The 15,028-nt window shown below is 38.9% G+C and overlaps 2 protein-coding genes and 2 pseudogenes across 9 annotated transcripts in view; 3 read left to right on the forward strand and 1 right to left on the reverse strand.

The window, feature by feature from the left end:
- Positions 1-6,885, forward strand: part of Krit1 (KRIT1 ankyrin repeat containing) — a 57,931-nt gene extending 51,046 nt beyond the window's left edge. For all 4 annotated transcript variants that reach the window (XM_004862376.4, XM_004862378.4, XM_087204475.1 and 1 more), the window contains 2 exons: positions 5,499-5,615; positions 6,411-6,885. In XM_004862376.4, the coding sequence (XP_004862433.1) occupies positions 5,499-5,615; positions 6,411-6,479 (186 nt within the window). In that variant the 3' untranslated portion in view covers positions 6,480-6,885. The remainder of the gene's footprint in view (positions 1-5,498; positions 5,616-6,410) is intronic.
- The window catches only part of LOC147829672 (uncharacterized), a 76,558-nt gene that overhangs the window by 25,332 nt on the left and 36,198 nt on the right, over positions 1-15,028 (reverse strand). Inside the window, exon 3 of one of the 5 annotated variants that reach the window (XR_015448660.1) lies at positions 501-699. The exons of 3 other annotated variants lie outside the window; for them this stretch is intronic. Coding sequence is in view for 1 of the 2 variants with exons in the window: in XM_087204482.1 (XP_087060608.1) it covers positions 501-631 (131 nt within the window). In the remaining variant the exon portion in view is untranslated. Of the gene's footprint in view, positions 1-500; positions 2,872-15,028 lie in introns of those variants that run through there. One more of the 5 variants, XM_087204482.1, reaches the window with a different exon arrangement.
- On the forward strand, positions 8,616-11,254 carry LOC101698572 (dnaJ homolog subfamily B member 6 pseudogene; annotated as a pseudogene).
- Positions 10,844-12,883, forward strand: LOC101698934 (transcription intermediary factor 1-beta pseudogene; annotated as a pseudogene).

A 15,028-nucleotide genomic window follows, 5' to 3' on the forward strand; every position in this document is an offset into this window, starting at 1 on the left:
TTCTACTGATACTAAATTAACTGATGTATAATACTAATGTAATTAATATAGTAACATCATTTATAGTTCGATAAAATATTTTGATTCTACAGCAAATATAGAAGGCGAAGAAGGTATTGAGTACTCATCAATGATAAAAATAACTCTCACACCAAACTAAAAACAAAAGGCACTCACCAGAGAGTCAAGTCAACCTCATCAGAGGAATGTCGCCTATAATCCAACTGTGCAAAAAGGTGGAATTACACTTGTACTCTCCCAATTGAGTGCATGGCACTTTGAATGGAATGTGTTAAAATTGCCTTTACATTCTTGGAAAACAGATAACACAGGAAAGATGTTGATGATTTCTTTTCCAAAACAATTAAAAATAAAGCACAATGATAAACGCAGAAAGACTAAATTGTGACATTCCATTTATTCAGTAGAAGCTATCAAATACACCCCTACAATCCATCAAAAATTTCTACTAGATACATTCTTAAAAGACCAGTCAATACCTGAAGCATGAGTGCATGAGCTGAATGGACAGAAATTGAAGGATTGTCCTCAGGTGATGACTCGAGGCATAGCTGGGCAGCTGTGGCCTGTGGATTGTAAGTGAAGGCAGTGGCACTAGAGAGTTTGCCATCACACAGTAGAAGTTTGTAGTGCTCAAGCAAGGAAAAGGTCACTTTCTGTTTTGAACTTAAGTATGCCCTATGAATTAACAAAGAAGAGAATAGTTACAGTGATAGGCCACACAAGAAAAATCTAAATACAGATCACCATGGATGTAAAAACTTAGGAAGATAATTTGATAATTTTAAAATTGAAATTGAAAATTTAGGAAGATAGCATCACTGGTAATTTTTCTTTCAGTATAAAATAAAAAGGCCCCTCCCTGTAATGTTAGTTTTTGCCACAATGAATTTCTGTCTTGGTACTACTTTTGCTGAATCCTCTAAGTTTTGATATGTTATATTTTTCATTTATCTCAAGGTATTTTCTAATCTCCCTTCTGTTTTGACTCGTTCATTGTTAAAGAATGTGTTGTTTAATTTCAGTGTATTTGTAGATTTTCCAGATTTCCTTAGTTTCTAGACTCATTCCACTGTGGTCAAAAAAGATACCTGGGGCCAGGGATTTAGCTCAGTGGTGCCTCCGCCTGCCTCGCAAGCACAAGGTACCAAGTTCGATCCCTGGTTCCAAAAAAAAAATTTTTTTAATTAACTAAAAATTTTTAAAAATTGCACAATGATGAAAATATTGATAAGGAAACCTCAACAAAATGGAAGCCTGAGATGGTAACTTTCTGCAACAAAACCAAAGGTGGAGTAGATGTTGATGAGTTATGCAGCAACTATGATGTCACTTGAAACACATGTTTTACTCAGTCCTAAACATGTATGACACAATAGTTTAATAGTTTACAAAGAAAATAACAAGTGCAAAATACCATAGAAATTTTCTTAGAAGATTGGGACTGAAACTCACGAGAGTATTTACAGCAGAGGAAAAACAAAATGTCTCTGCCCAAGAAATTATGCAAAAAAAAAATTGTGGAGCACACTGGTGAGCTGACAGGTGAACAGGCAGGCTCAGCATCACAAAGACCTACTACTATAATAGGAAAACCAAAAAGATGTCAACTGTGCCCTACAAAAAAGGACAGAAAAATAAAACGTGCTGTCAGTGTAAGCAATACTTGTGTATAGAACATGCAGTTTTCATGTGTGAAGACTACCTTGGGTATGACAGCTGAAGCAAAGATTATTTCTGTTTTGTTTGTGTTTACATTGTAGTTCATGTGGGTTTTTATTTCTGATGTAATCTTTTAGGTTTTGTAAGCAAGTAAATACCTGATGTGAAAATGTTGATGTTTATTCTAAGCACTCAGTACATATTTGATTTTATTTTTATTGATAACTTATTTTCTTGCTAAGTGAACATGGTACAATATAATTGGAAGCCCCTGACAAAAGAGGAAGACAAGAGAGGTGACAAGAATGGCCAGTCACACAAGAAAGGAAATACATGTGCTGTCAGTGTAAACGAGACGTGTGCATGAAACATCCAATTGTCATGTGTCAAGAGTGTCTTAGATGTCATTACTTTACATGTAAGCTGTGCTCAGAATCAAAGTTTGGTGTGAAATTGAGATTCATATATTTCTAACTATTTCAAATTGTAACATTTCATAAAATGTCATTATAGAGATGTAGACTCTCATCTTTAGTGTAATTTATTTTTGAAACTAGAGTTGGTCTTTCCCGACTTCCTGTCATCCCAAGGGTTGTTATGGCTTGTGTCTAGATTGTCCCTCCAAAGCCTCATCCAGTCATAGGTAGAGCTTTTTCAGAGGTGGCTGGATCTAGAATGTGTGACACTGGGATCAATACATGGTGCAGTGCTAGGATCAAGGGCACTAGGATTAAGGGTTTGAGTACTACCCACCCTAAATAGCCTAGATAAAACATAGAAAGATCTGTGGTTGACCCTTGTTGCTTTGCTGCTTTCTGTCTGCCGTAAACTGTTTCTCCTCCAAGATGTCTATCTGGCATGCCACCCTGCCTTGAAGCCAGCCAATTATGGACTGAAACCTCTACAAACTATGAGCCAAATAAACTTTTCCTCCCTTAACTTGTGGGTGTTTGAGTATTTTGTCTCAGCAATGAGAAAAGTAACTAAAACAGAATTTGGTACCAGATTAAGTGAGGTCATTGCTGTGACTGTACCTGACTGTGTGGTTCAGAAGCCTTTGGTACTAGTTTGTGGAAAGAGTTTGGAAAGGTTTGGAGATGTCAGGTAAAAATGAGCTGGAGGCCGGGGATTTAGCTCAGTGGTTTCGCCTCCTGCTGTGCAAGCGCAAGGACCTGAGTTCAATACCCGGTACCAAAAAAAAAAAAAAAAAAAAAGAGCTAGAATGCCTTAGGCTGTACTTGATGGGAAATTTTGGTCAGATCTGTCAGACTCCAGATGTTGTGTCTTGTGGCTTGGCAGAATGTTTCTCTGTATTTTTCTCATTCCAGAGGCTTTGCCTAAGAGTGAGATTGAGAGGAGGGGGACTAATTAATCTTGCAGAAGAAATTTCAAGGCAGTCTAATGTTGAGGCCATGGCATGGCTACTGTTGGGGGCTTTTAGCCAGCTTTGTGTTGAGAATCCAGAGCAAAGAGCCTAGCAGAATAATTTAAAACATTTTGAGTTTGTCCAGAAAGGAAGCTCCAGTAAAGCTGTGGACTGCAAAGATAGAGCAGAAGAGATCTTGATTGCTGAAATGGAACAGGAGAATAGAAAAGATAGCCTGAGGCCATCACAAGAAACAGCAGGACTCTACCCTCTGCAGCCTCAAAATTACAAAATGAAAGACTTTGCTTTAAGAAGAAAGGCCCAGAGCACCATGTTCCAGAATGGCAGCACCCTAGGAAAGTTGTTCCTCAGGATTTGGTTCATAGGCACTGGACACCTAATGGTTCGTAGGCACTGGACTCCTACAGCCAAGAGAAAAGAAAGCCTGGCTACTGCTCCAGCTGGCAGCAGACCTTGGTATCATCCAAGTGGTGCTATTTTTAGGTACATGCAGAATCCAAGAGTTGTGGGTTCAGGAAGGCTTCCACCCAGATTTGAGATGACATGGGAGGCCAGGCAGTGTGCCCCTGAGAGGGCAGTGTGTGAAGCTGTGAGTGCGAAGCCAAAGGTGCAGTGGAGACCCCAAAAGGTTGGAGAAGCCGGGAACATGGATTATCTGAGAAAAGCTGCAAGGAGTGAGTAAAGCAAGCCAAAAAAGAAGCCATAAGATCTACAACCACCGGGAATGCCATAGGGGGCATAGCCAGCCAATTCCTGCATAGTTCACAACTTGCCACAAATTGCTGGGGATGCTGGAAGTGGAACTGTGGAATGAAATGTTTGCCCTGCTGGATTTGGATATTGCTTTGTTCCCATTCTTTGCTATCCCCTTGTTTGTAACTTGTGGAATGGAAATGTCTATTTAGTGCCGTTGAATGTTGGAAGGGTTTAACTTTCTTTTCATTTGTACAGGGGCTTGCAGCTAAGAGTTTGCCTAAAATCTCAGAGAAGATTTTGGACTTGGACTTTGGACTTTGATAACCGTTAGAGTTGTATTAAATGCCTTTTGCATAAAGGAATATGATATAGTTCTAAAAGAATTTACTTGCACATTTTTAGGTGTTTAATGTAGACAGATTAATATATTTTTATGTAACACTTTTTCTATACTTATCTCAAGACTGTATTCTTAATGATTTTTTTTTCAAGTGCATGTTTTAACTGTTTGGAATGAAAGTGCTGTACCTTTACCAACTCAAAAGAAGAGGGCCCCGGGGATTCAGCTCAGCGGCACCGTGCCTGCCTTGCAAGCACAGAGTCCTGAAGTTGATCCCCGGTACAAAAAAAAGAAGTGTTGCATATAGAAAGCAAGAATGTGTTTATACTATTCACAGAAACATAATGCCTCTTTTTGAAAGTTTTTTACTTTTTTTCTTGAATTTCATTAAATATTTTCTCTCTAATGCCTCCCTAAAAAAATCCCTCACATTGGGCTGGGGAGTGAGGCTCAGTGGTAGAGCACTTGCCGAACATGTGCAAAGCTCTAGGTTCAGTCCCCAGCACTACAACAACAAAATGAACTCATCACATTATACCTCCTAAATATGTACAAATATGTGTCAATCAAAAAATGTTAAAGATTTAAAATAATAAAAATACGTCGAGTGCCTTCTTAAATACAGCATTATATTAGGCAAGTGAAGGAATGGGTTACTCATTATGACATGCAATTTTGTTGAATTTATGAAAGCTACTATTAATTTTTATAATAAATATATAAATATGTAATGCTTATTTTTACAATAAATATATCGATGTGCTTATTTTCAGTGGGGTGAAATTACCTAAGACATCCTGTTAGTACTGCATAAAATTTCAGATTTATAAGTACCGAGTGAGGGCCAGGGATTTAGCTCAATGGTTTCAGCGCCTGCTGCGCAAGCGCAAGGACCTGAGTTTGATCCCCAGTACCAAAAACTAAAAAAAAAAAAAAATAATAATAATAATAAGTACCATGTGAAAATTTTTTAAAGTTACTAAGTTAAAGAGATTATTTTTAACCTGCAAAAAATAAAACCTCATAATACATTTCATTATCTTAAAATTCACTGATTGGGCATCTTTAATCTGGAGCTACTAAGGAGGCTAAGGTAGGAGCATCACAAGTTTAAGGCTAGCCTGGGCAACATAGACCTCATCTCAAAAAAACAACCCTACAAGAACAAAAAACTGGCATCTTGAAATTGTTTTTAATCTGATCCAAAGATTATTATTGTTCTTGGAAATCTACCATCTAGGTTCTGTGCTGCAGACTGTATGGGGCTAGTGTAGGCACTTTGAATAGACTTTACTATAAAATTCAAAACCATTATGTTTAGAACTAAGGGTACATATAAGAGGTATTGTTTTACTACATATTTTAATGGAGTGATTTCTAATTATGTTGCAGGCTTTACTCATCAGTCTTAAGTATGGTTGTTTTATGTGGCAATTAGGAGATGCTGATACTTGTTTTCAGATCCACAGTATGGAAAATAAAATGAGCTTTATAGTACACACAAAACAGGTAAGTATTTGTTGACTATTTTGGACTTGTAATAGTGTACTACTGTATTACTAAAGTTTTATTCTTAAGTGACATAATTTAACTTCAAGGGAAACCTCTAATATTAGATGAAATTAAAATATTAAATCAAAGGGAAAAAAGGGGAAAGCCTTTCATAAGAAGGAAAGCCAGAGGGCCGGGGATTTAGCTCAGTGGTTTCGCTGCCTGCTGCGCAAGCGCAAGGACCCGAGTTCCATCCCCGGTACCAAAAAAAAAACAAGGAAAGCCAGAAACATGGGTGAACAATTTATTTCAGTTTTATAACAAATTCTTTCTTGTGCCATATTTTTAAATTCTCATCAGTATTCCCTGTCTCGCCAGTCAAGATATTAGGCAGCCTTTCCCTCTTCTTGACTAGTATCCTCTCTGAGCACTAGTTTTATACAGCAGGTTGTTTCTTAAATCTCTTTAAAAAGCCTGAGAAGCTGGGTGGCATACAGCCATGATCCCAGCCAGCACTTTGGAAGGCTGAGAAAGGAGAATGGCAAGTTTGACCCCAGCCTGGGCAATTTAGCAACTTAGTAAGATTCTGTCTCAAAATAAAAAATAAATATTTGCTGGATATGTAGCTCTGTGTGAAGGCCCTGTGTTCAGTCTCCAGTACACGGGGGGAAAAAACCTAATTCTCCTGTGTCCTTAATTTCTTAACAAGCTACCACCTGATGAGAATGTTCCCTTTCAGTTAGAACTGCCTGGTATCATGTAAACATTCTTACATATTTCATCTTCGTTACAAACATATGTTTTACTTTGTAGGCTGGTCTCGTGGTAAAACTGTTGATGAAGCTAAATGGACAATTAATGCCGACTGAAAGAAATTCATGAAAGGAAAATAGCTGATATGCAAGCCACCATCATTTTGTAATGCAGTTTTTTCTGTGAAAGATTTTGTACAATATTACTTTTAACAAGGCATTTAGTCTCTTGTAATATATATGTATACTCTCGCTGTACAGGATCTGTACTTACATTTGGTGTGTAATATACCAATTAGTTTTATATGATGTTCTCATAAGCTATTCTAATTTTTTAGAGAAACACAAAAATATAGATTGATAGTCTGTATAATATTAGACAAAATATTAAGCTTTATAAAAAGTTATTTTTGGTAAATAGTAAAGAATTTAGATTGGAATGTGTTGAAATTAAATGTAGCTTTGTTAAAACTGTTATTTCAACATTTACTGAAAATGAACGTGATTTGAATAAAGAAATGTATTTTCTACTTGGACCATATACCACTGTTATTAAAAACATGTTTCTGCAATCTATAAACATTTCTCAACATATTTTTACAAGTTTTAGTTAAAAGGTATTTCTCAATATATTGTTCTTAAATCCCTTGCATCATAATTTCCTGGGTCTCTTATAAAAAATGATTTCATAGTCACACTCTAGACAAATTCATTCATTCTTTGAAAGTAACAAGGAGGGGAGAATCTGTTCTTAAGTGTTTGTTTTTTGTTTTTTGGGTTTTTTTTCGTAGCAATGATCCCAGATCCAGTAAAGAATTTATATTATTAAAGTTGAGGAATTATAACACTTCCCAGCCAAAATCACATGTATACATACATAAACACACCTTTTATGTAACATCTCAAGATGTTGGTAGGTGCATTTGTTAAATACACACTATTTTTATGAATTAACTGAATGGCTTATTTATATTGCCTTAACATTGCAGAGGAAGTATATCATCAAATATCTGGTTATTTCATTTAGAAAAGTACTAGTATCATAGAGGAAGAGGATTAATGTGCTATTTAGTAAGCTAGAAACTACAGTCTTTCCGAATAGATAGATTTATGTGTTCTAAGTTAAGTTCAAAAATGTAATAGTCACATTTAAAGTTATTCTAAATATGAGCATCTTGGTATGAACCTGTTTCAAATTTTTAAAAAAATACAAACTAACACAGGGGCTGGAAATGTAACAGTACAAAGCCTCTAGTTCCATCCCCAGTACTGAAAAAAAAAATTCTATAGACTACAGATAATTTCTATATATCATCAATTTCTATATGTCATATCTACTCTTTACATTAACTTATATTTAATGATGCTGAGTCTAAGCCTTATTAAAACTGTGTGGTTGAGTTTACCAAGAAAGCCTGATTTTTTTTTTTAAGTCTGTGCTAAGCTCTTGATTCTTCATAAACAGTTCCCTCTTCAATTTCATCCATTCCAGTGGCCTATTACCAAAAACCTGGTTTTGAATCCCAAACCTAAAATGTCAGCTTCAACCTCTCTTCCAAACTGCAGACCTTAATTCCAAAGTTCTTATTATTTGAAATCTATCTAAATGGCCTACAAAGAACTTTGGTTTCATCATAGCTGGGAGTAGAATATTTTTACCTGTTTACTCCTTTGTATCCTTACACTATATTTTCCTGTTTAGTTAATGGCATCATTGATTAACATCCAGTTGTTTAGCCTGGAAATCTTGGAGTAGTCTTCAACTTTTCTGTCTTATACCATGTGTTGACCATGTGCTGTCAAATATCTTCTGAGTCTTTTTTTCCATTCCTTTCCTCCCTGCTTGTAGTGCACCCACCTTAGTTCAAATCCTTTCCCTCTTTTCCATGGCTTGCAGAAAGCACATAGCATCCTATCACCGTGTACTTGTTAGATAGACAAAATTTGCCTAACTGAGGAGAGGAAATGTTACTGTACATAATTTATAAAATACATTTTTAAAAAGCAGTACTTGATCTAGAGGTTAGAAATACACAACAAGGCCAGGGATTTCGCTCAGTGGTACCATGTCGGCCTCGCAAGCGAAAGGACCTGATTTCAATCCCCCGTACTTCAAAAAAGAAACAACAAATATATTTAATACAAATTTCATTTAATAAGCACAGCCATGTGGGAGCCTTAAGAAGATCAGCCACCACTGGTTGTTTGTCCTTTGACTTTTTCCAACAACCTGTTAAAACAGGTACAGTACTATGAAATTTGAGGCATGCAGAAACATAAAAAAGACACACCACAGAAACTGGCACTAAAGTGACATCCAGATAAAAGTTAAGAATAAAGAAGCAGAGCAAAAATTCAAACAAGTTGCTGAGGCATATGTGGCACTTTCAGATGTTAAAAAATGAAACATCTATGACAAATATGACAAAGATTAAATGGTGGAGGAGGAAGTGGAAGTCATTTTGACAGTCCATTTGAATCAGGCTTCACATTCGCAATCCTGGATGGTATCTTCAGGGAATGTTTTGGTGGAAGGGACCTTTTCTCATTCAACTTCTTCAAAGCCTCATTTGAAGACATTTTTGGGAATTAAACAGGTTCCCAAAGAAGTAAAAGACACAGTGTGAACTCCTTTTTCTCTGCCTTCAGTGGATTTTAATCGTTTGGAGGTAGATTTTCTTTATTTGACAAGGATTTACTTCATTTGGGTCCTTCTGTTATGAGGCCTTGCTCCATTCTCTTTCACCTCATTTAGCAGCAGTGGGATGGGCAACTTCCAGTCTATCAGCTTCTACTAAAATAGCAGAAGCAAAATCACCACAAAGAGAATTGTCACGAATGGTCAAGAAAGTAAAAGTTGAAGAAGCTGTGCCGTTAAAGTCCTTAACAATAAATGGTAAGCATTTGCTATGCTTGGATAACAATTCAATGCACACATTTTACAGAAATGTTAAACTGTAACAGCACCATTTGAGGATTAACAAATTTTTTTAAAAAATTCAAACCTGACTTATTAGTATAACTACTCAAAGTATAAACAGCTCAGTGGAGCCCCTCTTTGTCACAGACTTTTGAGTTTAGTGTTGGGACCACACAATAGGACCACTTTTTGTCTTCAAAATTGTTGTGGCCTCTGCATGCACTTCCATTTTTTATTAAAAGTGATCCCAGGTGAGCCTTGACTCCTGAGTAGCACTGGGACAGGATTGTATTCCGACACCAGCACGGAGCTGCTTTCTATTGTGTTTGAAACATGAGCCAATGTGTCAGCTTGCTGTAAAGCTATCATTGCCAAGAGCAGTCCACCACAGAAAGAATTTCCTTTATTTTTCTTTTTCAGTGTTTATTAATAAACTATATTAGTGCGCTAATGGTAATAAATTTTTTGGTTTAATAACATTTAAGGATTTTCTACTTGTGCATGGATGTCAACAACTTAGTAAAGTTTTGACAGTTGCTTAAATATGTAGTGTTAGGCTTAGGCTTATAAAAGCTAGTAAACCAGGTCTTTGTCATTTCCTTTTACAAAAAGAATTGTGAATGTATTTGATGCATTCTTTCCTGAAAATTAACAAAAAATTCCATTTGGGGCCGGGGATTTAGTTCAGTGACTCCATCGCCTGCCTTGCAACCCAAGGACCCGAGTTCGATCCCCGGAGCCAAAAAAAAAAAAAAAAAATTCCATTTAGTGAGTGATCACAGAAGTTATGTGCTTGAAAATACAGAAACTTTCAAAAATGGGGAAATAAAAATCTTTGCTAGCAAAAATCATTACACTTCTGAGAAATGAGAGCACAGGACCAAAACACTGAAAATTGGTTCAGCTATGCAGTAATGCATTCTGGCAAATGTTTATTCCCTGTTACCTGATGATGCCAAGTGAGGACAATCTCTGGACAACCCACCTGCCCCACTCTTTGCAGTGCCTTATTGGTGCAATGTTCCCTACTTGCCTGGGGACTGTACTGTACCTGCCACAATTCACCAGGGTAGGAAATGATCATTTTCTAATAGTACCATAAAAATGAAACAACAGTGTATAGTTTAATGTGAAACACGTGAAGGCAATTATTCTTAAAAACCAGTTTCTCTCAGATCTTACCAAGTGATTTAGTTGTTAGAGAATTATATCATTATGCCATGGCTAAGATTTGGATATGGTTTGTCTCCCTAACTCAATGAACTTTAATTTCCATAATGGAGTATTAAGAGGGTGGAAATTGAATCCTACTAGGTGCTTGGCGGTGAGTCCTCTGGAAGGTGATTAGAATTACACCTTCAGGATGGAGCTTCCATGACTGAATACTAAAGGTTTCTAAGAAAAAAGAGAGACCAGAACACAGATACAGAAGTACTTCCTGTACCTCGTCCTGTTTCGCCCTGACTGGGCCAGAAGAAGGTGATCACGGAGTGTGTGTGCCCCTTGATCTTGGACCAGAACTGTTAGCCAAAATACAGCTCTTTTCACTGTAACTCACTTCGTGGTTTTGTGGTATGGATGAGCTGACGTCTGCATTGCCGCAGACTATGGCTCAGTGGGCCACATGGTGGGTGATTGCTCTCAGGTTCAGTCCCACAGGCCAGCCCTTGGGCCAGTGAGTCTAAGCCTGTGTGTGGGCCCTCCGGCCCTCCACACCCAGGCATCCCCTGCAGACGGTGGCGGACTACTGTCCCACATGCAAGCAGCAGGCTGCTCCAAAGACCTCATGGAGAGAACTATAGTACTTCATGAGTGACAGTAGCTGGGTATGGGGCACCTCAGCGCCAGGACCAAGAGTGTTAAGGCCTTCGGCAAGTCTGTGGCTGAGCATCCTGGTACCAACTCTACCAGCCCTGCACCCATGGCTCCCCTGAGCAAGCAGGGTTTCTAGCGGTAGCCAGCCCATAGAGGTACAGGAGAGTTATGACTTCAGATCAGATTATTCCTACTCCAATGCAGAGCCCCATGTGTCGGGCCTGAAGCATCCTGCTCTGGTGAGGTCAAGATGAGTGGCTGCATGTGCAAGGTACCGTTGCAGAATTCCAAGAGACAGGAGAGATCAGTAGAAATCAGGATTTACTTAAGGTGAACACTGGCTCAGTGGACTCCTGTCCAATGGAAGAGCGTTGAACAAAGAAAAATTTCAGCTTTTACATATTTTGTCAAAGGGAGTGGTTTTCCTAGTGACATAGCAAGTTTACTGGAACAGGACAAGATCAAACAGTTTTGTAATTTTATCTTTTTTTTTTTTCTTTTGGTACCGGGGATCAAACTCGGGTCCTTGCACTTTCAAGGCAGGCAGCAGAACCACTGAGCTAAATCCCCAGCCCCTGTAATTTTATCTTGAAAGAAGATGGTGTCTTATGAATCATATGAGAACAAGATGACATAAACTTAGTTTACAAGACATAGCTGTCAATTTTTATCTGTACCAGAACAAGGACTTAAGCTACAGGGAGGATGAGGGATGATCTAAGTGGGGAGAGACTGCCCAAGGCTAGAAAGGACTTGTTTTTAAGTCCTGCTTTACCACGGAGAGCCTCAAATGCCTGGACCTGGACCTTGTAGCTGACAGGCAGCCACATTCATCTTCAAGGTCCTTCTGGGCAGCACCACTGAAGACCACAACCTCATTGCTATTGAGGTGGTGCTGCTGATCAGCCAACTGTGACCCCAAGAGCACCTGGCATGGCACCTAACCCTTCCGGGCATGGCCATTGTCAAGAAGGAGACAGAGGCTGCCACTGGAGCCCTTTCTCCTGCTGCTGTTGTTGCTGAGGGCCAATGAGACGAAGCTTGTCCTAATGGCACCGACCAAGGGCTATGGTACTGAGGGGCCCTGCCTAGCCTCACCTAATAGCAGCATTAGCTCAGACCGGGAGGTAGTGACTCCTGAGGGCACCTCAGCTCCAGGTAGTGGCCCAGGCACCTTGGATGACAGTGCCATCATCTGCCATATCTGCCGGAATCCGGGCTACCTGCATCCAGTGCAAGTTTTGCTTCCACCTGGACTCCCATGTGCCTGTCTTGCAGGATGTACTGGGAAGGAGCGGAGCTGCTCACTCTGCCACGTGTCCCCTGAACTGAACAACAAGGACAGTACCCTTAAAATGGATGGCATAGACAATGCCAGCGTGGTGGACAAGCTGTCACCAGCCAATGGGCAGAAATGTGAACCTGTCCTTCTGGCCCTCTTCTGCCATGAACCCTGCTGCCTCCTGCACCAGCTGGCTACTGACTGTCTCTTCTTCATGCAGCAGCCTGGTGGCACCCTGGATCTGACCCTGATCCAAGCCTGCCTCTAGGAAAAGCTGTCACCTCCATACAGCTCCCCTCAGGAGTCTGCCCAGGATGAGGGCCACATATTCAAGCACTTTAACAAGCTGACTGAGAACAAGGCAGATGTGCCGTCCATCATCAGCCAGCAGTGCTTCTTTGAGACACACTTGAGGCCCTCGGTGACATTGAGTTCTCTGCTATGCTGGTGGAGCCACTGCTGCTGAGCTGGTCTGTGTACCCAGAAGCTGTCTGGTGGTGCTGGTGATGGTCCCTGAAGCTGGGGCCTCTAATGGCCTGGCTGACCTGGCTCTGATCTATGTCCCATCACCCCATCCTTGTCCCCTGGTGGCCCAACTCCCATTCCCTGGTGGCCCTATCCCCTGGTCCCTCCTAAAATGTTTTTTAATTCTGTGAATTTAATAAAAACTCCATCAGTTTTTAAAAAATGAATAAGACAGTCATGAACTCAATCATATGGCCTAAAAAGGCAAGTATAATCCCAAACTAGTAAGCATCAAATCATTTGTTGACCTTTTCAATATGCTACATGACACTTTAATAGCATATATTCCGTTATATTTTATAGATGCTGATATTTTTATTTATATACACTGAATATATATCAGTAGAACAATGAGAAAGAACCAAAAATGATAAATCACCTGCACATAGAAAAATAAATAAATATTCCACCTAAATTAAATGTATGCCATTTTTCCTTTGGTTGTTTGCTTCCAATTAATCTTAAATTTAGTTTTATACACATAACCACTAAGATGAAGAAAATCCAGCCAAGGTCTCTAACTTATTTCAGCCAATTCACTAACATGAGCAACTGTATGTAGTTGAAAATTGGATTTTATCTGAACTTTGGCTTGCATGGTGTCATGGTGTAAATATGAAGTTTAGCACAAAGACTTGTGTATTTGAGGGCTTGATCTTCAATGTTGAGAGGTGGGACCTAGAGGGGTGACTGGATCATGAGAGAGCTGACCATTAATGAGTGCACAGCTAAATGTGCTGCTGGGAGGTGAGCCCAGCTAGAGGAAGTGGTTCACTGGGCCATGCCTTTCAAGGGTGTATTTTGTCTGAGCCCCTTCCTCCTGGCCTGTTTCCCTCTTTGCCTCCTGTCTGTTATGAGATGAGCAGATTTGCTCCGTCACATGTGATGTTTCTGCCTCACTACAGGCCCAAAGCAATGGAGGCAGCTAACCATGGACTGAAACCTCTGAAACCATGACTCCAAATAAACCTTCCTGCTCTAAATTGTTTTTCTCAGATATTTGTTCACAAAGATGAAAAGCGACTACCACATGCTATTTTTTATTTTTAAACTTACGTATGTTCAGGGCCAGGGATTTAGCTCAGTGGTTCTGCCCCCTGTTTTGCAAGCACAAGGTCCTGAGTTCGATCCCCAGTACAAAAAAAAATTTTATGTATGTTCATCTACCACATATTTTGTTATAAAATAATTCAAAAGCAGAATTTTCCAGTAAAGTTAATACCATTTCTCCCCTTTTAGTGATACTTGGTAATTAAAATGAATAGTAAAATATATCATTTCACATTTATTTTATTGTATAAGTAAATACACAGAAATTGAAATTTTCCAAGGCAGATTAAACAGTTACAAAAGTTTATATGACATTTCCATGTGTGTGCATATGTGTGTGTGTATGTGTGTGTGTGTGTGGTGCTACAGGGTTGAACTCAGGGACTCATGCATACTAGGTAAGTACTCTACTACTGAACCCCAACAAAATATTTTTTAAGCTTACCTTCAAGTAATAACTAAAATATTGGACAATACTTAGGTAAAGATAATCGCAACCTGCTATCCAGTATGGATACAGGTCAGAAACTTAGTATTTAAATTCTCTAAAAGAAAGGGAAAGTGGTCCAGGGATGTAGCTCAGTGGCACCAGGCCTGCCTGGCAATCTTGAGGTCCTGAGTTTGATCCCTGGTACCGCAAAAATAAATAAATAAATATAAATAAGAAAGTAAAGGAGAAAACTGTATTCCAAAGACCAAAGGTAATATAAATTGCCAAATTAATATTAAGATTAGTTTTAAACCTCTCCCCTCACCTGAGTAATGGAGGTAGCAGCTTTTAGAAACAAACAAAAATCCCATATGCTTCTGGAACACTAACAAATTATATACATGTATCTGTATCTCTCTCCAGATAGTTACCAAGTTCTATTCAGGTGACAACTCAAAAGACAACCTGCAAATCCAATCTATAGAATAGCTAAATATTAAAATGCTACCTATCCATGCTACCTGTGTAGAATTCCAGACAGGAGATATCACTGCTTTTCATGAATTCTAGAGAGCTAATTGCATTCATTATTTGCCTTTAAATTAAAAACAAATTTGGTGGTAATAGAAACTCCACTGGGGTCCATACATTAAAACA

This window comes from Heterocephalus glaber, unplaced genomic scaffold, assembly GCF_053883595.1.
Source record: "Heterocephalus glaber isolate CG9 unplaced genomic scaffold, H.glaber_assembly_v1.0 deba00000546, whole genome shotgun sequence".
Taxonomy (NCBI): Eukaryota; Metazoa; Chordata; class Mammalia; order Rodentia; family Bathyergidae; genus Heterocephalus; species Heterocephalus glaber.